Source organism: Cornus florida, unplaced genomic scaffold, assembly GCF_030987335.1.
Source record: "Cornus florida cultivar Cherokee Brave unplaced genomic scaffold, ASM3098733v1 CherokeeBrave_3.0.0_Hap2_Chr11, whole genome shotgun sequence".
Lineage (NCBI taxonomy): Eukaryota > Viridiplantae > Streptophyta > Magnoliopsida > Cornales > Cornaceae > Cornus > Cornus florida.
This window is the reverse complement of record NW_026775581.1, coordinates 62,208,880-62,233,515: the sequence shown is the minus strand read 5'-3', so window position 1 is coordinate 62,233,515 and position 24,636 is coordinate 62,208,880. Positions and strand designations below refer to the sequence as shown.

Below are 24,636 nucleotides of genomic sequence, written 5' to 3'. Positions count from 1 at the left end.
TAATTTAGAGGGGTGAGTTTGACAGGGGGGTGGAAAAGATAATTAAAGGGTATTTTTGTAATTTAAAAGATTTTTACTTACCAGTTACAGAAATTACTTTACTGCATTCAAAATTCTAATTTCCCACTGGCAATAATGATAAGAAAACTTACCAAACAGTCCTCATTTGAAACCTTCTCCCCCCAACACAAAGTAAAAGAAGTAGAGGGAAAGGAAAAAAAGGAGGAAAGAACAGTTGAAAAGGCAAAAAAGTCCTTGAATGCCAGTTTTTTAAATTCTAGTTATAACGGTAATTTCTAACTGTAGGTTTGTTGAAGTTCAAAATGAAAAAGGAGGGAACTAACGATAAAGAATTGGTTTAAGTTGAAATTCAAATATTGCCAAGCATTCTTTTGATAATTCTCAGCTGGAAGGTTTTGTCAATATGCTAATTAATTGGATTCTCTCAGCTTGTTAGCCAATCATAGGTAGTATCAGCTGATAATAATAATTAAGCTTCTTAATTAGCTGTACTAAATAAAAATATATATTACATTTGATATAAGATATAGTATATGCTGCCTCCCAAGTGAGAACACAATAATTATCTATGCACATAAATATGTATATATAGAGGGGCAAATAATGAAAGAAAAAAAATAATAATTAAGGATTTGTTTGGTAACCGTTTTTGTTTCATATTTTTTTTAATTACGGATAGGTGTACCATAACAAAACAAAACATTGAAACACGTTTAGTAACTTTTATTGCGATTTGAATAGTATAGTGTTTGTTTTCGAAAACGATGTTAAAATTAGAAACACCAAATCGATGCTTCATAATGTTTCCGCACTGCAGCAATAACATTGTAAATACGAACAATACCTCAAATAAATAAGAAGAAACAAAAAACTCTAAATAATCTTTTTAACTAGTAATTTTATTTTTAAAACTTGGGACGCTTTTTTACTTTACATCTTTTCATGTTTTGCTTTCAAAAATCTTCTAACACATTTTACAACAAAATATCATTTCCATTTTAGATAAAAAGAAAGATCTGAAAACAATTGCAGAAATAACTTTGTTCCGAGTACTCTCACACTCTGACTCAATTATGCTGCTCTTGCAGTTGCTTTCACTCACACTTCCTGTGATATAGGAAATAACCCATCGTAGAAAGTATCAGTATAGCGCTAGATAATGATTGAGTGATTGGATTTTTATATGAGAAAGAAGAAAATATTCATACATAAGAAGTGTGTATATATATATATATATGAGATCACATGCCCAAATGAAAAACTGGTATTATTTAACTCTAGGTTTGCAACTGAAGGGTCCCCCTCTGCTTTACGAGAAGTCTTCCTTGTCAGAACCGAACATTCATGTGCAATGCCATGTGAGCATGTGTTCATCATCTTGTCCTCTTTCTAAGCTCAATATCTTCCACAGGCTCTATGCTTTGTTCATTTGTTTATCATTAATGTAGCCTTTATATGCTTTTATTTTTCCTTCCCATTTTTATTTTTCTTCTACACATTTTGCCCATTTTCATTACACTTGTGTCCATGTATGTTAGGATTCAATCAACTCAATCCTACTTAGCATTCGTATTAAATGGTTTATTTATAACATGGTATATATTATTTTTATTAGAATTTATGTGACCACCACCGTTCATTCAAAATTAAGACAAAGTAAGAATGATAACGATAATAGCTATACTTATTAAGATTCATCCTTCAAAAAATAAAAAACTTTATTATACACTCCACTTTCTATCGAAATCTCTCTAATAATTAACAAAAGTAAAACCTTCATTCTATTTGAATTAATATTAGTATATGAATATCGATAATCATGTGCATATTGCGTGAACCGAGAAAGTTTAATATAATATTTCTATCTTAGAATCATTTTCTCGAGCAAGCCACCTACCAAAGCTGCTATGCAGCTAGATTAGGGTTAATAAAACTATGACAATGAGAGTAGGAGGGTTTTCAATGTATCTATATATATATTATCTTAATGGCATATGTATATATCAAGAATTGGTGCCAACCATCTTAACTGAGAAGATAAGCTTCTGATTTGAATTATTTTTATCCTTCACCTGCGTTGAGATAGTGCATGTGTTGTTGCCTAAGTCTTCAAAAAAAATGTTTTGAAAAAAAAAAGAAAAGAAAAAAAAAGTCTTAATTATTAGTAGTATTTGCCATATAAAATTGAATAATTAATTTGCACATATATTTTAAATGTTTACAATAATTGAAGGTGTTAGTTTTCTAATATTCAACTAATCATGTAACTGAATAGTATACTAAAGTTCTACCTGATTGCACAACCATTCCCTAATTCATCTCTTTTGGATCCTTCAACTTAATTTTGTCATGCAAATTTTTTCCCCCACCTATATCTTAATTAGGGTGTGATCACTACTCATGATGTTGATTAACTTTGAATTAGAAACAGTTTCAACAATTGATAATAAGGACATTTGTAGCACTTTTACATCACATTGTTGAATACATAGTAGTACAGTGACGTAGATGATACTACAGCTAAGAAGAGAATTAGGGAGTTTTTTTTTTTTTTTTTTTTTTTTTTTTTTTTTTTTTTTTATTGACAGGAAATTCACACACTCATTTATTCTTATATGGACTCGAACCCGAATAGATATTCAGTACGTCCGGTGCATCGTGAAATTGACTAATTAGCACTGTTCGTGTTTTGCATGCACGACTCTGATTAGCCTGGTGTACAGTTCACCAGACGCACTGAATATCTACTCCTTGAATTCTAATCTTTCCCATTAAAAGATAAAAGAGATGCCACTAGACTATAACCCATATTAGGGATATTTTAGGTAGAAAGATGGAGAGAGATGACGTGGGCGGGGGGTACTCATGCTTATCCATATATGGAACATGAAGGGTCCAAATTATATAACTGATGTACAATGTAAATTTTATCCATGAAACATCGAGGGTCCAATCTTTAATAGCTTCGGTTTGTTGTAAGTGAAAGAGACAACAATAGGGGTGAGAGAGGACATGAGCTCATTATTCTTAACATGCAGTGGCCATGGTCTTAGAAGGTGGGGGTGTTGGCCATTCCCAGAACATGACATTCTGGTAGGTTTGAGTTTGACCCTTAAATAAGACTTTGATAGAGAACTTCTCCCACTTGACAATATCTATCATCATTTGATTCCATAAATTAATTAGCTTACTACTATGTGATAATTTTTCTTAATTAGGTGCTAATCTATTCTTTTTCTTCCAGGGACAACCAGATACACTGGGGCATTAACTGGATCTTTGTTCTCCTATATACCTAGGATTATTTTTTATTTAAAATCTTGTTCAATTGTCATGCTGGCTCTATTATTGAACATGGGTTCTCACTCAAATATTGGTGTGATTATTGATGATTAGTGACTGCACCAGAAAATTTTATAAGAGGGGTGGTCTTTTAATTTGTGGGGGCAAACTTATATAGTGGGTTTATTTTTGTAATTTCAATAGGATTTTCTTCATAAATTTTCAAAAATGTAAATTAAAAATTGCAAAAAGAAAAATTAGTGGGGTGAATTGTAATTTTAGTAGGGTTATCTTCATAAATTTAAAAAAATTTAAGATATAAAATAAAAATATTAAAAATCCAGTGGGAGCGCCCCCACTGGTCCTATGTTGGGGGTCGATGCCTGTCAATGATCATTATCTCAGCTGATATGATCTCTCCTTTTTAAAAGATTGTGAGATTAGTTATTCGAACCCTGATGAAGCAATATTAACGATCTAATTTACTTCGCTAAATACATTATGAAATCGCCCATTGAAATGATGTTTGCATTTGTGGATGAACAATAGAGGTTAAGAAACCTTCCCCTTGATCATCCCAAACAAATGATCAGCCTCATTCATGCATCTCGATCTGCTGCAACTTTATTGAGTTTGCTTCCCATGTAGGGTTGGCTTCTAAATTCAGTGAACTTGGTTGAAGTTCCCAAAGTTCAATGAATTTGGGGTTTTTTGAACTTTTATCATTCAGACTTTGTTGTAAAAATCAAAAGGGTTTTTTTTTTTTTTTGGTTAAAAAAATCAAAAGGGTTGAATAACCATCAACTCGTATTTAATTAGGACAACTACTGTTTACTTGGATCTGAATTCATGGGGATGTCAAATTTCTTGAGCACGAAAGCCATGCTAATATACAAAGATTGGATCGGCTTGTACGATTAAAGAGAATAACTTTTAACATAATCCTTTGACAAAGTGAGTACATACTTTTTTTTTTAAAAAAAAAGAAAGAAAAAGAAAAAAGTGAGTACATACTTGTACCATTTTATTTATTTATTATAATCAAGTTGTCCGAGTCCTTGTCCGACTAATTTACCAGACCTATTTAAAGCGTCCCTACACGGAGTAGTTAAAGCTTAGACTCTATCTATGGGTGTGACCTAAAGAATTATTTATAACTAAGAAGAATCGATCCGGAAACCTAATACTTCATAAGATGTCATGGTCTAATTTTTTTTCTTCTTTTTATTGTTGTATTACGGAATTACTCACGGTCGAACACTTCACCTTCTTCTCTTTTAGGGCAGGAGAGGTATTCATGTCTTTAAGATGTTATCCAAATACAATGTATTGACAAAATATGGACCGACAAAACATGTGAATGTGTTTTAGACAAGAGCCTATGGTAGGAATTACATGCATCCATATGGTCTAGATTTTCTTTCTCAGTCCACATGGATGTCTCAGAGGGACTGTGACCATTAAATGAAAACAAATTAGTGTTTTGAACCCTCCAACTGATGGTCCCTTCTTCAGCATTTTCCTTTCGCTTCATTTGTGCATAATAAAGTCTCTGTCTAAGTGTCAACATGTTATATCTATACTTCTCAGTAAGTTTGGGTTTGGGCTTAAAATACAATCTTAACTTGAATTTGGGTTTTTTTTCCTTGGGTAAGAGAATTTCTTAATTTGGGCTACTCTGAGGCTTAATTGGGTCTGTTTCAGGGTTGGATCTCTGACCATTATTTGAGTTCATTTGGATTGGGACATAATACTCACAAGATTTTGGGCTTGGGCAAATTGTACTGTGGGGTGGTTGGACGGTTGGGTTGGATCACTTAGTTTTGCAAGCAGTTCAATTGGGTTTGGGCTAAAAAATAAAAAAAATAATTGGGGACTAGTTCAAATTAAATATTCAGTAACAAATTGGTCAGATTTATAGACTTAATCTAAATCACATAATCATTCTCAATGAGTACCGCTTTCATGTTTCGAGCACGCACTTACTCTTACGTTTTGCGCATGCTCTAACTTCTATTTTTTTAACAAACAAGTACAAATCAAACTTTTATGGAGCAAAAATTTTTTTGGAAATAGATATTATGTGAGTAATGTTAATGGTATGTCCAACCAAGAGATTGTTAAGGACAATTTTTTAAGTATGTTGACCACGTTAATTGTTGGGTAATATTTTACCACGTATTAGTATAGCATACCAATAAAATGGTATTTTCGACTCAACTAATATATTTTCGTCTCTTTAGAGTTAATAAACCGAATTTCTTTCATAACAATTTTTTATTATTTCGAGAAATTGATGAAGTACTCCACTTTTACTAATCACAAATAAATGTATACAAATAGGTGAATTTTTAACATTATAGTGGTGAATTTCACCAATTAAATGGAATAACGAAAAATTGTTATTAAAAATAATTTTGATTCGATCAAAATTTTAAGAGTTCAACATGTACAATGAATTAGCATACCATCTTTGTAATGAATTTCATCAACCATGCACAAAAGCATCAGGAAAAAAGAAGAAAAGATTTTTGAATAAGCATTAGAAACTTAGTTGGTAGAGCATCAAATTTGCTAAAGTGTAGTCGAGTTTGAGTCCCCTACCCTAATTTGGCGGAAAAAGAGAGAGGTTTTTGGACAATAAAGGTTAGGGTCGGACCAGCATACCACCATTGTGCAAACCAATCAAACCGATTTTATCCATTTGAAAACACACCTCACTTGAAACTATACTCTCTCACTCCGCTCTCCACCGAGCGTCTCTTTCTCTCTCACACTAACCCAAAATGCAAACACTCCAAACTCATCATCTCTTCACCATCCCTCCACACAAACCTCCTAAAACCCTACCAAAACCCCACACTCCCCAAATCCCTAAATCCAACCCCTTCCAATTCTTCCTCAAAACCCATCATCTCTCCACCAAATTCGCCGTCAACTCCTTCAGCTCCGACGAATTCCCGGTCGACGAGACCTTCCTCGAATCCTTCAAACCCAGAGAGAAAGAACCCGAGGAGGAAGCTCGACGCCGCAATTGGGTAGAGCGAGGATGGGCTCCTTGGGAGGAAATCCTCACCCCGGAAGCCGAGTTCGCACGAGCAGCCCTCAACGAAGGCGAAGAAGTGCAACTCAAAACCCCCGAAGCCATCGAAGCTTTCAAGATGCTAAACCCCAAGTACAGAAAGAAGAAAATGGAGGACTTGGGGTTGACGGAGGAGGAGTACTACGCGAAACAGTTTGAAATTAAAGGGGAAATTCCGGAGCCACTGAAGACGGTGTGGGCGGGGCCTTTGGTGCTCCGGCACGTACCGCCAAGGGATTGGCCGCCGCCAGGGTGGGAGGTGGACAGGGAGGAGCTGGAGTTTATTCGCGAAGCGCATAAGTTACAGGCGGTGAGGGTTGATTTGGAAGAAGTGGAGAGGGAGTCGAGGATGGACACTGAGAGCTTGTGTTTGGATCGATACAAGGTGTTTCTGAAGCAGTATAATGAGTGGGTCGCGGCAAATAAGGATAGATTGGAGGAAGAATCTTATAAGGTTTGTTTTGAACATTATTTTTCTGTGAAACTTGTCTTTTACATGTATATTGCAGGTATAATTTATTGATTGAATATGTTTAGTATTTATGATAGCATGCTACTATAATTTCACAATTGATCATAAATAAAGGGCAATCCCAGTGCACTAGGCTCCCGCCATTGTGGGCCTAGAGAGGGTAAGGCCAGCCCTCTAATTGATCATAAATGGTCCATATATTTTGAAGTTGAACTGAAATTTTAAAGGGTTGGATAATTGTGAATAAGTTGGCATAGAAAGTATTTAAATGAAAGGAATATACATTTTTGGATATGTTAGTAACATTTTTGGAGGAGGAGATACCACTTGAGCTAAAGGCGGGGTGGATTTAATGTAATGCATCAATGAGCTAGAAATTGTGCGTAATAAACCAGAATATGGAACTCTGAAAATCTGGACGGTTCAAAGTGGGACACAAGAATATGGGTTTTGACTGAAATGCTTGGGGCCACTTAATCACAAATTAAAAAGCAATGCATGCAACTGGGATGACTGTCTTCTCAAAAATTGCATATGCATGCTTGAAAGCCTCAGTATAGGAGACTAATGTGCAATTTGGTTATGTCCATACAGTATGACCAAGATTACTATCCTGGAAGGAGGAAAAGAGGCAAGGACTACAAAGAGGGAATGGTAGGATGGATTTGTTCCCTCTCTTTAATTTGTATGTATGAACTATGTGGTTGATTTTGATCAGGAAAGACAATCTTACTAGTCTTTTTCATTTATTGCAGTATGAGCTTCCATTTTATTATCCAGGACAAGTAAGTTTTTCAGCCCTCCCGAAATTTATTTTCTGGTTTGCTTCTGAATTTGCGGTTGTACCTTAGTCTTGTCTCAACGTGTTATTGATGCATAAATGCTTACGTAGCTGAGGGATCCATAAAATTAAAATGGTATGTCACTGTTAGAATGTGTTGTGCTCCCATATACCAATATACATGAACAGGTTACAGTTGGTAGGCTCTTCTGATAAGGTCATAATTCTAAAGGTGGTTCTGACAAATAATTATGACTACTGAATTTTCTTCATACAATTAGCCAATTAGGTCATTTTTCAAATTCGTTGAATTCATTGAACAACTTCTCTAAAATCCTTGTTATCAGTGATTGTTGAAACTGAATGGCTATGTGTTTGATTTGACTGTGTTCTACTTGTATGTTTCAATAGTCCCATTGAATAATAAAGTTTTTGAGTGTGCCATTACCCAATGTTGGTTCAACCAATGTTTTTTTTTTTTGTTTTTCGTTTTTGTTTTTCTTTGGGTCTGAGTGTGTTGTATAGGTGGGATTATGGGCTTTATAGCTATTGGATAAGCCTTTAAAGGAACCAGTATTGTTTGCTCAACTTGTATACGTACATATGTGAACTCAATTCAACCAAACTAAGCCCCATCCCGGCTATTTAGGATCCATAGTTATTGCTGCACATATATGCCAAAGAGATTATTTGAATATGCAAAGTGTCTAGGATTAAACTACATGCTCTGAATCTGTACAAAGATTTCACAGCATGAGCTTCAATTTGACAATACAAAATGTAACTCTATGGAAATATCTTTTCAGATTTGTGCAGGTAAAGTTACCACTTTACACCTTTATCAAGGAGCATTTGTTGACATTGGAGGTGTCTATGATGGGTAACTATCTTTCTGTGCTCTGATTATATGTAGTTTTACCGAGTAAATTTCTATTACAAGAGTATTAATGTAAAAAACTACCATAAGAATGACCCCTGAGATTGAATAAATAATGACTGAGGGAATAACTATGATTTACGAGAGAGGAATTGAACTGGGTTTTATATATTTGTAACTGAAGAAGAAACCTGGTCCCAAGGGGAAGTTGGACACAAAACAATTCCTACTGAAAGTTCTAGGAAGTTTTGAGGTTATGGGACGTCTGAAAAATAATTTAATATACTTTAGGAAACCTAATAGAAACTCTAGAAAACATGTTTGAAACTTAGGAAAATTGACAAATGCATGTATGAAGATGAGATTTTAAGGCATTTAAATGATTTTTTTTTTTTTTATAAGTAAAAATGTATTAGAAAGCGTTCAAAAGGGGAACGCGTCCCAAGAGTTGTACAAAAACCGAAAAAAGAGAAAGGGGGAGTCTTATGCCAAAGAACCCAAAAAGTCGATTTCAATTAAAGATATACAATTTCTCCCCATAACCCAACTAAAAAGAGAAGAAATGATAGAAAACTTCGACTCCCCAATCGAGAATTCCTCCCCATCAAAATATCTTCTATTCCGCTCTTTCCAAAGCTCCACCAAACACAAAGGGGGGTCACCCTCAAAAAATTGTGAGCATAAGCCCCCACCCTTTGGCCTCTCCAAATATCAATCAAATCTCTTGAGGTCCGGGGCATAACCCATTGGACGCTAAAAAGACCCAAAATAAGACTCCAGTCGTCATGAGCCATAGGACAATGCAAAAGAAGGTCATCCACAGACTCTCCATCATTCTTGCATAGACAACACCGGTTGAGTATGATTTGTCTTCTCTTTCTCAAATTGTCCAAAGTCAAGATCCGACCCCAAGCTGCAGTCCAAGCAAAAAAGGCCACTCTAAGAGGAGCCTTCAAATGCCAAACCGTTTTCCACCAGAAATTGGAACCGTGGAACCCGGAGAGGCAGAGAAAGAAGGACCGGACCTAAAAAGTCCGCTGCGAAGAAGGCACCCAAGACAAAGAATCCAAACCAGTACCATCCACCTCCTGTCTATACAAAAGGTCCGGCAAGCCAGTGACGTCATCCAACTCCTAATCCTGAAATGATTGCCGGAACCGCACATCCCAAGACAACCTACCGCTATCGAGTCGATAGCAGTCAACTACCAAAGCATGTCTATCAACAGCAATCCTGAACAACCTTGGGAATAAACAAGACAATGGGCGATCCTCGCACCAAGTATCCTCCCAAAACCGGACGTCCCTTCCTTCACAATCTGAATCTAATATGCTTAGAGAACTCATCCCAACCCTTCCCAATGGATTTCCACACCCCCACACCGAGAGCAGATTTGACTGGCCTAGATGACCATCCCCCTCTCTCCTCCCCAAAATGACATGAAACAACCTTCCTTCATAACCTATGTCTTTCACTGCCGAATCTTCATAACCATTTGCCTAGGAGCGCTCTGTTTAAGGCATTTGAATGATCATTGATTAACAATTCCCACAAGTTTTTTTCTTTCCATTAAGTTTCCATTTTACTTTGTTATAGGAACTTTTTAGAATAGTTTTATGTTTCGAGTTATTATTACTTTTTTATTTTTTATTTTTGATATTTTATTTTTTATGTTTTCCCTTTGAATATTATATATTTTTTGGTTCATGTCTCTTTTTAAACAAAAAATTGTTTCCTCTTTCATGCTTCTCATATATGTTTTGGTTCTTTTGGATTGAATTACCAGGATTTATCACAATGGAAACAGAGTTTTAGTTTGACCAATGGGCATTAGTCTAGATGGTATGATCTCTCCTCCCCAAAGGGGAGGTTGAGTGTTCAAGCCCTATTAGGGCAATAGTGTGAGTCACTGAGTGTGTATGCGTTTGCTTGAACATTTGAAAACAAAAACACAGTTTTAGTTTGGAAATGTGTGAAGTAGAGAAGTTCCCTTAAAAATATACCTTGATCTATGTATCTAGATCTAAGGTGCAGACTAAGGTATCCTTCTTAAGTACCTGTACCCGTGACATGGATGTTGTTTTAACAAATCTCAGGAAGGATCCCCTTTGTCTTGACTGCAGCAATTTTGTTCAGTGTCTTTTCAAGCCTTACAAACTTATACAAATAATGAATTACCCTACGATATAGGAGTTTTTGATCCTTTTAAATGCAATATGGGGTTGGAACATGTCAGTTGATTGTTGTTAGTTGTAAAAAGAAATTCTCATCTTCACTGTGAGATTATCTAAATATCCTATTTAGAATAATTAAGGAAGCTCTGGTTGTATGGTTCGACTTGCATTCTACACTAGCCAACTCAATATTTTTCAGTTCTAGCTTAAATTATGAATTATATATGATACAGATGATATTTTAATTTTAGTTTCCCTGTTAGTTTCATGTATCTGGATGCATTTTTCAGGTGGGTCCCTATAAGACGTAACGACTGGTATTGGATTCGCCATCACATTAAAGTTGGTATGCATGTCATTGTTGAAATTCTGGTAGGTAGTGCCACTTAATGTTTATCTATGTTTCTATGCGCACTGTTTATTTTTGCATTTAAAGATTTCTCTTTTGGAGCTGCTTTGATTGAAGTCAAACATTAGATATATTGTTTTGTTTTGCTTGCATAAAAACCTGTTTGGCACCAAAACCCTTCTTAGCAGACTAGATCTTATATAAATTTCAAGTTTGTATATTGCTTTCTTGGGCGGTTCATGCATTTATTTTGTTTGCTCTCTTTATTTTCATGAATGGATGTTGTGTTTCATGGATACAAATTATGATTGATGGCATATAAACGATAATCAAGTACACCAGAGTTCCTTTCTCTCACTCTCTCCCTCTTCCTCTCTAAACCTCTCACTTTTGGTTTGGGGTTTGCGCTAAATCAGGTATCTTGTGTTATTACATTGTGGGACTTGTGTTATATGTGTGTGTGTGTGTATGCAATTTTCTTTGTTCAGCTATTCCTCTACATTTCGTATGTTACAATAGAAATCCACCCCTTGAAATTTAGCTTAGTTATAACTCATTGATGACTTGAGATCCATTTTCTTTCTTCATCTTGGCAATCCCTTGTTTCATTCAACTTCTTTTGATGTTTTGCATAAAACTAGAGCTGTTCTCTTAGGTTCAATCTACATTATTTTTCTTTCAGTTCATAAACAATAATACTGTTTAGAACTTCAGATGGTCATTTTTTTTTAATAGAAGATTAAAGTTGGGAGGTTATATATTACAAACTCCAGGACATAATTAGATGGAAATATGACTTTCTGACTGTGTAATTGTTAGCCTCTTCACTGCAGTGTTCTTTGGTTTTTAAATTTTTTATATGTTAAACTGAAAAATAAAATAAAATAAAAGAACTAATTTTTAGGTAACAGAAACTCCAGCAACTAATCACAAAGGGTGTAATTCAGTGGTATTTCGTCTACCTTCCAAAGTGGAAAGTTGAGGGTTCAAGTTCCGTAGGGACAATGTTGGTGTGTGTTTTATTTTCCAGGACACATAAAAATAAAAATAAAACTAATAATAATAATAAATAACAAGTATAAGAAATTAAGAATGCGGGAGATAAGATGCGTTCATTTTTATGTGTACAAAAGCCATTGGTACTAGACAATTTTTTTTTTTGAAACTAGCAATAAATCAAGCATATTAGCTGGAGGCCTTTTTTTTAATTATTTTTTTATTTTTTTATATAGGATTTTAGAGCTTTTAGAAATAGCAAGTCCAATCAATGACTCCAATTGTTTTCTTTCCTATTCGTGCTATTTTTTGGTTGAATACAATGTAAGAGATGAATGAAGGAAATATAGACAGCCAAATAAACTGGTCAACTGTTTACCAAAAACACAGGTCTCCGCAAAGTCATAAGACCATGTGGGGGCTGACGCCTGCCTAGTGCCGGAAGGTCAACGAAGTTGGTGACTTGATGACAGGGGAGTAGGTGACCGAATCCCCGGTGAACGGCGGCCATAACTATAACGGTCCTAGGGTAGCGAAATTCCTTGTTGGGTAAGTTCTGACCCGTACGAAAGGCGTAACGATCTAGGCACTGTCTCGAAGAGAGGCTCGGTGAAATAGACACGTCTGTGAAGATACGGACTATCTTCACCTGGATAGCAGCTGCTCAAAAAAAAAAACTAAGCTACTTCCAGAGTTCAAGCTGCCACATATATAAAGTATATATTAGTGTAAAAAAATGTGAACCATGTCCAGGATTAATGTGTCTTAAAGTACCAGACAATCTTTCTTTGTTCAAAGTTTAAGGTTTAACTTTGTGCTTCTTTTTTCCTTTCTGGTAAGCTCTTCTTGTAATTTGCCAAATGTAAACATTGTATCTTCGTAAGAAATATAATTTTTTATTGCTTTCTTCCACCTTGCAGGCTAAGCGTGATCCTTTCCGGTTTAGGTTTCCTATTGAGATGCGTTTTGTTGATCCCAATATAGATCACCTGATGTATGTAGATTTCTACTTATCTTTCTTATTAAATTTTATGCTTACTTTCTAATTAGCTGTATAGTTTATCTTTGCCATTTTCAGATTATTACTACTAATTTACTCCTTGGTCTTATAAATTTGTTTCAATGCTTGCAGCTTTCACAGATTTGAATCCCCACCAATTTTTCATCGTGAAGAGGATTCAAATCCAGACGAATTACGTGTGAGTACCATTTCTTTTGAATTTATTACATTCTCCCCCATCTCCTTGATAATCTTGCATTAGCCCATATAAAGTTATCAATATTCTAAAAGAGCACAATGCAACTAGCATTGATGACCGATGTAGATGGTACTTGATCAACCTTAATTTGTCCTTCAGAGAGTCGTTTCTAATTCCTCCCTTCTCTTTCCCTGATGTGATGGACTTATATGTATTGCATTGTACCAATTATACCTTAGGTGATGTTTGGTTGTGCAGGCATGATTATGCATGCACTTAGATGGGCCAATAGGCTAGCACTGTTATCCGCCATTGTGTAGATTTCATGAATGGACCATTAAAGACGAATATGTGATTTGGTTTGTCAAAAAAATAGTAACTATGATTTTGGACACCAATTATATATATGCATACATATTAAAGTTTGAACTTTCATGTTCTTGGTTATTTAACTAAGTTATATAACTTATATAGAAAGTGTTAGCATAAAAAGTACAATTTTGGTTGTTTAAATGAGTTACATAGAAAGTATGTAGCATACCAGTGAGCTTATCGAAACCAATATGTAGTGCTTGAGGTCCAGGTTCTAGAATTAGGGAGAGAATCCTTGATTCGATTAGGGGATGAAAGTTTGGCCACCTATTCTGAAAAGTGAATATTTCGGCCCTAGGCAACCACAGGGGAGCGCGCATTTAAAATAATAAGAAAATTCTATCTATAATCTCACGAACAGACAGCCCCTTTTGGAAACCTCCACGAACAATTGTCATTTTTTTATGGTTTTTCCACTTCTCCCAGCTTCTCTTTCCACACCTCTGGATATCTGGTGCCAAATCGTCGCCTGTTTCTCTTTCTACAATAATAGAGTTGGCTAGTAGTATCTATAGCGGTGAAATGGTCACCAGACTCAAATTCCAATAAGGGTAGTTTGCTTGTCAGATAACCTTTGCCTCTTTGGTGTTATTGTTCATTTCGTAGCACGTGTGGTTGAATTTTAAAAGGCGCAAAGAATATAGTTACCTAAAGGTTCTAAAGTCTTGCATGTTAAACTTAAAGTTTCCATGAATTTATGCCTTTCATTTGTGCGTGTTTGCTTTTCAGCGTGAGAGTGGAAGATCTCCTATTCCTAGAAAAGATCCAGGAATCAAAGTGGAAGAGGAACCTTTGTTGTCAAATCATCCTTATGTTAATAAGGTATTCCCATAGTTCTTTCTTGAAAATAGTTGGAACGTTTCTAACATGATTATTGCAAATTACATGTTGTGCATATACCTCCTCTGATATTGTACAAATATACTTTGAAGCACATGTGCTGTATTTTACACAGGCAAGGATAACCTGTATCTAAATTAGATTTCTATACATGTGCATGCTATCAACATGCTAGAAACTTGTCATCTATCTTGTCTTCAGAGGAAACCTTACTAGTACAATTTTTTTTATTTTTTTTTAAAAAGGAAGAATTGTATTAGTTTTCTTACTTTTCTAGTGGTAGCAGTATTTCTATGTTCTTCTCAGTGTGTTCTTTTCAAATGAGAAGAACAAAACGCTTGCCAAAATGAATTTCATAACTATGTTGATAACAGTTATGATCTATGTTAGCTATAACTTCTGCCCGACCACTAGCTTCCCTCAAAATAGCCTTAAATTGGTTTTGCTCACAGTTGAAGGTAATCTCTCTAATATCATTAAATGGAACGATATTAACAAAGTAGCCCATTGACAATTTTCTCTTCTATATGGTATTACTATTTTCTCTTTCTCTAGCCAAGTTGCCTATTGACAAGTTTGGATTTGAGCTCATGATTGAGGTGATGGAGATATCACAAGTAATATAATAGATTAAATAGTCTGAAGGCGGCCACTAACTCCTTGAAGCCAGAACGAGGTGCAGTGCAGGGTTAGACAACACTGCATGTGTCTTGAGGTTCTTAAGATTCTATTAAAGAAGTAAGTGTTTGTTGGAGTTCTCTTATGGTTTTAAATGCATGGTTGAGACCTATCAATGATCAATGGACAGAGGCAAGGCAAGAGTCATGTCAACTTGGGATTTGCCAAGGATGACAATTTTTTCCCATTGCAACTCATTGAGACGATTCCACTTGTAATGAGGTTATTTGGTAGAGACATGACAGGGACAACCCTAGGAGTGTAACAGGGGCTATGGTGATGGGTAGGGAAGCCATTTAATATAGTAGAGTAGCTGCTTACCCTCTGGAGTGGCCATTTAATGCAACAAGACGTTAACCCTCTCTCCAGAAAATTTAATGGATTAACAATGTTTTGTACCAAAAGTTGTTAATGGCTCAAGGCGCACTAAGGCTCCAAAGGTCTCCTGGAGCCTAAGCGAAAGGTACTAAGGTGTGAGCCTGATTGAAGAAAGGTGGGTGTGTAATTCTGCACATTACTTATAAGTATATAAAGAATAATTGAACTATGCAACACAAAATTGTCAATATCAAAATAAAGAATTGTTTCTAACATATCAATTCAATGGATTAGCTAAATCAATATACATATATCTTTTCTATTTGCAAATGTATTCAATAAAATTAATGTACAATCGGAACAATTCAAGTTACGCCACTCAAATAATAATGGGATTCCTATTATATCAACTAAGATGATCAGATAAATTAATGCTCATAAATATTTTCATATGTATATGCAGTAACATGAAACAATTAAAATAACTTTAATCATGCAAACTAGACAAACCCTCATTTTTTCATTTGAGAGTTAAATGGCCTCTCTTCCAAACAAGTCGAGGTATGTGTGAGCCTCGAGGAGAAGCTACCTAAATGAACCCTCATTTTAAGTCACAAAACCAAGTACTCTCAGGTTTCTAGAAAAATTATTCATGGCCTCCACGGTCCGGTAGCTTAGCGTGCACCACACTTGTAGAAGCATTTCGAGCATTGCTCCTTAGACATTGTAAAATCGAGGAGCCGTATGAGGTATAAATTTCATGTACGGTTATATCGAGTGGCAGTAAGGGCGACTTATCTGTCAACTTTTCCACTATCACTTCGTAATGGTTTTTAATATGCCTGTAAACTACAAAGAAGGTAATGAGGTTAAACTGAAGAGAAGAGGTTCTTAAGGCAAGACTTGTCATGGAGAGAGATCTTTGCGGTGTAAATGCCTATTCATATGCTTCTCACCTTGAATGTACCATGAGTAGCTTCTACTTCAAAGAAATAGCTTCAAATCCAATGTTATAAAGAAATAGCCTTGTCAAGAAGGCCATCAGGCTAATTCTGCAATCCAAGTGTCCTTCATTTTGCTATAAATAACAAATAAATTATGTAAAGATTGAGAGGCTGAGGTCAGGAGGCATCGAGGTAAGCCTCCTACAATACAGTCACCTTTTCTCATTGTCAAGTTGTGCACAATAGTAGGTGAGATGAGAGATGCAACTTCAGTTGCCACATCAGCTATATGTGTCAAGGTGAGATCCCTTACTAGGGCATGTGTGCATAGGAATCATGTACTAAGAATTATCTATTAACTCCTTTACCAATGATTATTGATTGTTATGAATAATCAATTTTCTTATAATTATTTGGAGAAGGCGTGAGATTGCTTTTGGATTCTATCTACATAGTTATGTACAAACTTGAAAAAATTCATTACTTGTTTTTTTTTTTTTATACTTCTCAAAATTTGAAACAGGGATTAGGACAATTATATTATAAGAAAAGTTATAAAACTTGCAAGAAAGAAGAATTGAAAGAAAATAAAAAGAGGGCATAAATACCCCAAGGGGTTGGCTCAAGTGGATAAGTTATTTGGCCCTGTTGCTTCATGAAGCATCAGGTCTAAGGTTCAAGTCCTCTTGGGTGCAAGCATTACTTGAGACGGGAGGAAAAAAGAAAAGAAAAAAAAGGCCATTAGCTATGTTAGTCCTGCCAAACTTTTACAAGAAATGACTGCCTTCATAATCAAGTTCGCTCATGCTTGAAAGCCCGAGCTTTTAATATTTCTCTGGGGCCCCTAAGAGTGCAACTGGGGGTAAAGGAGCTGAAAGGAAAGATAAAGAAAGGAACAACTTGAATTACGTTTGGTTTAAAAACAAGGAAGGAAAGGGAAGGCAAAGGAGGGAAAGGGAAGGGTGGCTGAGCCCCTTAAACAATGTTCTTTTATTATTTCCTTTTTACTATAACTAGTGAATTATTGTTTGGCCCTTACCACTTATGAGATAAAAAAGTCATTTCCTTTCTTCTCTCCACTATCTTTTTGTAACATAATGAAGAGTTGCTATTGTTATTTCTCTTCTTCCTTCTTAGTTTACCCAGACACATAAAGAGCTTCCTCTATCCTCCCATTTCCTTTCTTCTATGCTATCATTTCTTTTCTTTTCCCTATTAGTTATCCAAATGGACCATAAAGGATCCTCAAATCTTCTTATTTGATTTATTGAAATTTTCTGTTTGTTCTAGAAAATCCTCAGAAGAATTTAACTTTTTATTTTTTCAGTGTGTAAGAACTCACAAGAATTGAATTGGGTTCTCATATACTCCTAGAAAAAGAATGTTCTTGAAGAATATCATTTGGATTATCTGGATCGTGATCGCATAATGAGCATTTACCTTGAACAGTTTTAATCATGCATCTCTATGGTATTTGAGTTTCTCATGGTCAGTCTCTCTTGTGTATTTTGTTTGCCTTGCAGTTATGGCAACTTCATGTGGCTGAGCAAATGATTTTGGATGATATGGAGGACAATCCTGATAAATATAAAGACAAAATTTTGTCAGAATTAACTGATGATGATGATTTTGATGAAGAAAACAGTGTAGAATATACCAAAGCTTACTATAAGAAAGCCTTAATACCAAAAACAATTTTGGTGAGCAATTTTCTTGTGACATTGCATTTATCTATTAATGAATTTACCTTACACTGTTCGTACATGTTGCCAGAAAACCAGTGTTAAGGAACTTGACTTGGAAGCTGCACTTGCTGAGCGTCAGGTTAGTTATTCTGTTGAGACTTTTATTGTTTGTGTTCTCAAGTACTTGAATGCTACAGCTTTTCTTTCTCCAATAATGGTTAGTTTGATATCAAGTTGGGATCATCTGCTGCTTTTTTCTTATTTTTAATTTGTTCCGTAGTTAGGTTCTACATCATTTCTCTTGGTTTTGTAGGTCATTTATGGGGCTAGCACAAGAATGTGTATTTCTTAGGCCACAACTTGAGAAAACATTGATAGTTCACATCTGAGAGCTTCAATGGTTTGGATAACCAATGGAGTTACTTTAGTTTCTATATATCTATTATGAAAAATGGGGGTCATTACCCGCATGATTCTCATTAATCAAGAGTTGTGAGTAGGCTGCGTATAGACCTACTTGAGGCAACAAGAAAAGCATTGAGAAAAATATATATATATATGGCTCATTTCCTCCTGCTTGTTTGTTTGAACCTCTTACAAACACACACCAAGCTGGATGAACATGTGCATTTCTCTTTGCTGATATCATGTTCACATGGTCGGGAATTTCTATATACCATCTTGTATCTGAGTTCATATGTAATAGACAATTTGTACATTTCTAAGCAGTTTCATGAAGCCAATCTTTGGTAATTTTGAAAATTATATACAAAAATTATTTTATTGATATATTTCGCATGCTGATGGATGTAATTTAAAATTGCTCTCTTTATTGTTCAAGTTGGCAAAAAGCTTTTACCTTTGCACCTGAATACTGTTCTCTTTTATTGCAGCTACACAATAAACTAAGAAAGGAAGCGAAAGAAAGAGGAGAAGAATATAAAGATACCAAGATGAGACGAAATATTGAAATGGACGAATATGACTTGATCCATTGGCGTCGGTCATTAGAGGAAAGGGAGGCTCTGATCAGAGATATCAGCTGGTATTGTCAATAGTCTTATTCTTTTTCATTTTAATATATTTCATAGAAGAAGGAGCCTCCACTGAGGTTTCTGTTTAATAACCAACATTCCCTGTTAAGTATTCTGCCTTCAAACATGCTATTTGATCAGTACTACACCTATAAATCATAATACAATTTGGGCTTGGTTTTGAAACTTGAAAATTTGTCTCAATACTTGGACGGACCAAATCCTTCATGATTGGCTTACTCACTGTAAATTGTAGGTCGTCTTAAAATCAGTTAAGTTACTTCCTGATTGAACTCTTTTTTCTTTCAGCCGGCAAGCCCTTGGCCTCCCATTAGAAGAACCGGGAAGGTATGTAGATGCCAGTTATTTTGGAGATGAATATGATCCTGCAAACCCTTTATACCGGTACGACTACTGGGGAGAACCCAAGAATTCAGAAAAGAGCAAGCAAGAGAGGATGACAGATGCCCACAATAAATCTATTGTGGGCAAGGGAACCGTTTGGTATGAGATGTCTTATGAAGATGCTATCAATCAGCGGATGCAAAAGGAAGCCCAGTCGAAAGGAGTAATGCAGATAGAGGTTGACGAAGAAGATGGCACTGGTAGAGACCTAGATGATGAGGATGATGACGACGACGACTTTGATTACAGTATTCTGGGCGACCCTAATGTGGATTTTTCGAACCAACCTGTCGTTAATGGGACTGAATCCTCCAGAATGTCAGATGAAGGTATGTTTGAAAATTAGTTGTGTAGCAAAAGCATAGCAGCAGCTGTAATGTTTTTTGTACAGTAATGTATAATAGTCGGTGAGAAGAAAATATGCGGCGAAACATTTTTGCTGTTGATATGTCATTTGTGAGTACCATAATTCTGAATTAAGAGTAAGATTACAAAAGAATTTTGACCAACAATTGCAATTATGTGATTTATGTTTCAGTGTGTGCATGTGTTTGTGTTTAAAGAAAGAGAGTATCTGGATGGAACAAAAATAAATAAATACATAAGTCAAGAATAAAGTTGAAGTCTCATTTTTCATTTTAATTTAAAGTGCTTCGGTCCGAGACTTCATTTGAAATCGATTACTCCTATGTATAAAAGTATAAATTGGTGATAAAAATTACCATAACATATAAGTATTATATATACAAGAGTGATGAAATAAATTCATGGTTGTAAATATTTATAAAATTGCATATATATCTTATTTAAATATTTTATTTTTAATTACAAATGAATAGATCTTCAATTTTTATCTCAGTTTCTAGACAGAAGAACTAATTCATCATAACATTTAACAAAATACCTAGATACATAGTATTTTATACACTAGTTATGGCTGACGATATATAAAACTATTGACTTTGTTGCTTCGGTTAGCTACCAATATGTTACTATTGTCCATTTATTAAAAATTTGCTTTTTTTTTCTAATAAAATGATTATTATGTATTTCGTTTGATGAATTATATGACTCAACAAAAAATATGAGTATTAATTCGTTATATTTAAAACTTTTATACGGAAAATGAAACACACACACACACATATATATATATATATATATTAGTTACATGATATGAGATATTGATAAACTATGTTGATGATGTTGAAAAGTTTATGCAAACTAATATGCAACACCATTATCGAGAATATCAAGTTGAATAAAAAATAAAAAATAAAAAAAAGAAGAAGAATCTTTATATTCAAATAATTCACTCCCTCCTTAATCCATTCATCAACCAATTATATATACTGTCATATAACTAAGAATGAATCTATTTTTTAATTCTATTACTAGGTGTGAATGTTTTAGTTAGTAGGTTAATACTGTACTTGAGACGTATTCAATTTCTCTCCACTCATGATTCGTTTTTAGCAAAGTGCTGAATATTCTAGCCTATTCATGCAGCCGAAGCAATAAGGTCTTTAATGGCTTGAAATGGGACCTATGTTTGGGTCCCACTTCAGACGTTGATCGCTTCGACTTCGAACATAGACTAGACTATTAGACCACATAACATGACTCTTCTTCATTGGACTTCACGATGACTCTTCTTCGTTGGAATACCTTGATTAGTTGTTTCTCCTACCACTCTATATTCAATCAAAATCCCATCAACAAGCTCACTCTTGTAGGCCCAGATAAAAAATAAAAAACAAAAACTTAGGGCCTTTGATTAAAGGAATGGGCTAAAATCTGAAAACTCCATGTTGTTTATCAAAATTATTTACTAATTCCTTTGAGTATTAAAAAAACTCCTTGATATAACATAAATTATCACATTATTCTCATTTTGTCACAGAACCTTTAAGTACATGCAAAATGACAAGAGTACCCTTGATAGTATATTAATATTTATTTAAATATAATTATAGTAATTATAATATTTATAATTACTATAATTATAGTAATTACTAGTAGATAGGAATTATATATACACACACATATCCACCATTACCTGCAAACGAAAAAACTAGCCAATTGACAATAAATAGCAACATCAACGGCATAATAGAGGATAATTGCCTTAGGATTTCTATAATTATAATTATAATACTTGAGTATATTTCTTGGACGGAATAGGTCATTGGGATTGAACTGTGTTTCGTCGGGGTGGATCAAGGTTGCTTGAGACGTCGCCCGAATTGATGGATTTCAGCAAGGAAGCTTGAGGCCTCGCTGGACTGAGCAATTTGTTAGGTTTCGCCAAGGAGAGCTCACTAGTAAAGCTTGCCAATAGTGGATCTAGTTTGGTTATTCACCGGAGCTCGCCGATTTATTGTCGGATAAAGCATGCAGGTCACGGTACTACTTGGTTTGGTCATCGTCATCGTTGTGGTTTCATGCAGAAAGAACCTTAAGGCTTACGGAATAGAACTGGGTTTCGTCAGGGTGGGTTGAGGTTGATTGAGATGTTGCCGGACTGAACTAGGTTTTGCCAAGGACGACCCGAGGCGTCGCCGGAATAAAGCAATATGTTGGGTCTTTGTTTCATCTGGAAACGGAGTGCATCGGACTAAAGCAATCTCTGAAGTTTGGTTGAGGTTGTTTGTTTTGGACTCACGTTGGCCACTGCTGAAACACGCCGAAAACACATGTAGTGCCGAAAAATATGGAGTGTAGGGGCAGTTTAGTCATTAAATGGTTAAAAGGGTAATATGGTCATATTTAAATGAAATATTATGCACGTGATAATCATGTGATCTGATCGGTTAGTTTTTGACAGAAAATTAACGGGAGGAATTATTATGATAGACTTTTTAAAACATTAAGGAGTTTTATGATAGTTTTCGTACTTAAGGAGGTTAGTTGATAGTTTTTCTAAACAATAGAGTAGTTTTCAAATTTTAGCCTTAAGGAATTCATAGTCCATTTAAAATTAGGACCCTTAAAAACTTAGTGATTAAATTCGAAATTGAATATGATAATTTATTATTTTATGTGTATTTTAATAATTAAAGAACTTCACATTTAAATTTGCCTAGAACGTTTAAAGATTTTGTCAATTTCAAGACTGACCGTGGACCTAGCTCACGAATATATGCACAAATAATGACACCTGAGTGCATATAAAGTGATACATCATAAACTACAACCTACCTAGGCATAATTGGTACAGATGAATATAATTGTAAAAAAAATAAAATAAAAAATATATATACCTATATATAGTCCAAAAATGCATGTATATGTAATTTATCCATTTAAAGTAAGTGACGGCAAACCGGAAGACAAATTAAAAGAAAGCAGTTGGTTGTGATAAAATTAGAGGAAAATGAAGGAACAACCTATTGGATGATCAAATATCAAACCACGAACAATAACAAAAAGTCTTCAATATGCATCCATCAACACTACTAGTAGTCCACCTGTCCCAACGTACGCCACCACCTCCTCTCTTTCTTTTCAACCATCACAAGCAGCTTTTATTCCACCAAATTATATATATATATATATATATATATATATTCTCTCTTTCAATGACATCATTTTCATTTTCATTCCACAAGTACACAGTCTAGATCTCTCTCTCAATCCCAAAACTCTGAGCAAAGAAAAAATAAAACACCTAACCATAAATATAATATATATATATATATATGCACCATAACCTATACTTAGTATTCACCATCAAAACTCCAAAACAAGCATTCAATTAAACAATTAAATACCCAAACGAGAGCAAAGAGTTGGTGATATAAATTCAAAAACAAAATGGACCCATCCATGGGTCTCCAAAAATATTAACAATTAAAGCACTTCATCATCCATGTTATTACACGTACGCACATATATAGATATTATATAGATATATATACACACTCGGTGAGTTTTGATCAGGTGAGATCGGTTTCACCAACCCAAACTGAGAGCAGCCTTGACATCCAACCTCCATGCAAATCCTCCACCCTCCATCCTCCACGCATCACAAGGCATCCTCAACACCCTCACCTTCTCCTCCATGGTCATGTTGTCGCAATACTCTACCCTCACCCTGCACGTAAACGCCCTCCATATCACAGCCACCCTCTCCTCCATCACCAACCGCACGATCCCGCCCTGGCCAACCATCTCCCTGTACGCACCGTTCGTCCACACCACCCCATCCAAGCCGTCCGATATGAACCCCGGACACGTGTCCCTCTCCAGATTCATCCTCCTCTCCTCGTCCGTACAGTTCCCCAGCACATCGCCGCCGCCCACCCACGTGTCCGTCACCCTTTCCACCGTCACCGTCGACATCCACACCGTCCGATCCAAACCCACGGTCACGTGACCAACCCCAAGCGTCACGTGACTATCGTTTCCGTTCAAGTTCAACCAGATCGGTGTATTACTCGGAGGCCCAATACCGGAAATCTCTTTCGGGTCGGGTGTCTCCGGCAACAAGGGCAGTGTCACGATAGTCTCGCGGCCGGAATCTGACCCACCACTGATTTTGTCACTGGGTGTGTCAGGTTCCTTCGGCGAGCTATTTCTTTTTCTGTTGTAACGTCTTTTGCTTTTGTTGTTGTTGTTGTTGGTGTGTCTAACGTACCTTCTTTTAGGTCGACCATTCTTGACGTACACTTCGTTTTTCTCCGGCGTGGAACCGCCGGAAACTGACCCACTGGTGGCTGGCTTCGGCGCGATAGGCCGGAATCTGAGCATTATACGGTTTACTTTCGACAAATCGTACGCACCGCCAGTGTACCGTGCAATACAGCACGATCCCCTACCGTCCATCTGTCTCTCTCTACACTCTCTCTCTATGTGTATATGTATATAGATATAGATTTCACAAGTGAACACACTGATAGTGTGTAATGTATAGAATAACTGAAGATAGGGTGGTATATTTATAAGACGTGTACCAAGACACGTATGAGAACTAACACGTGTGAGAACAGTGGGAAACAAACAGCGTTGATTGGTTGAAAGTGAAAACGTGGCTCTGGGACCACTGAACAGTATTGAAGTGGGCCCACCGGATGAGGATGGTAATTCGGCCTTACTGATCAGCCAATAAGATGTCGATGAGTGTTA

The 24,636-nt window shown here is 35.7% G+C and overlaps 2 protein-coding genes across 2 annotated transcripts; one reads left to right on the top strand and one right to left on the bottom strand.

Moving 5' to 3' along the window:
• The first annotated feature begins 5,981 nt into the window (after positions 1 to 5,981).
• LOC132283215 (protein PLASTID TRANSCRIPTIONALLY ACTIVE 10) lies at positions 5,982 to 20,030 on the top strand. The gene is made up of 12 exons (XM_059785142.1): positions 5,982 to 6,839; positions 7,452 to 7,511; positions 7,613 to 7,642; positions 8,445 to 8,518; positions 10,980 to 11,061; positions 12,955 to 13,028; positions 13,167 to 13,233; positions 14,335 to 14,427; positions 17,909 to 18,085; positions 18,159 to 18,209; positions 18,964 to 19,115; positions 19,414 to 20,030. Exons 1-12 carry the CDS (start codon positions 6,090 to 6,092, stop codon positions 19,853 to 19,855), a joined length of 2,052 nt encoding a protein of 683 aa, XP_059641125.1. The 5' UTR covers positions 5,982 to 6,089; the 3' UTR covers positions 19,856 to 20,030.
• Positions 20,031 to 23,289: 3,259 nt separating this feature from the next.
• On the bottom strand, positions 23,290 to 24,406 carry LOC132283905 (uncharacterized). The gene has a single exon (XM_059785941.1). It carries the CDS (start codon positions 24,334 to 24,336, stop codon positions 23,464 to 23,466), a length of 873 nt encoding a protein of 290 aa, XP_059641924.1. The 5' UTR covers positions 24,337 to 24,406; the 3' UTR covers positions 23,290 to 23,463.
• Positions 24,407 to 24,636: the final 230 nt, after the last annotated feature.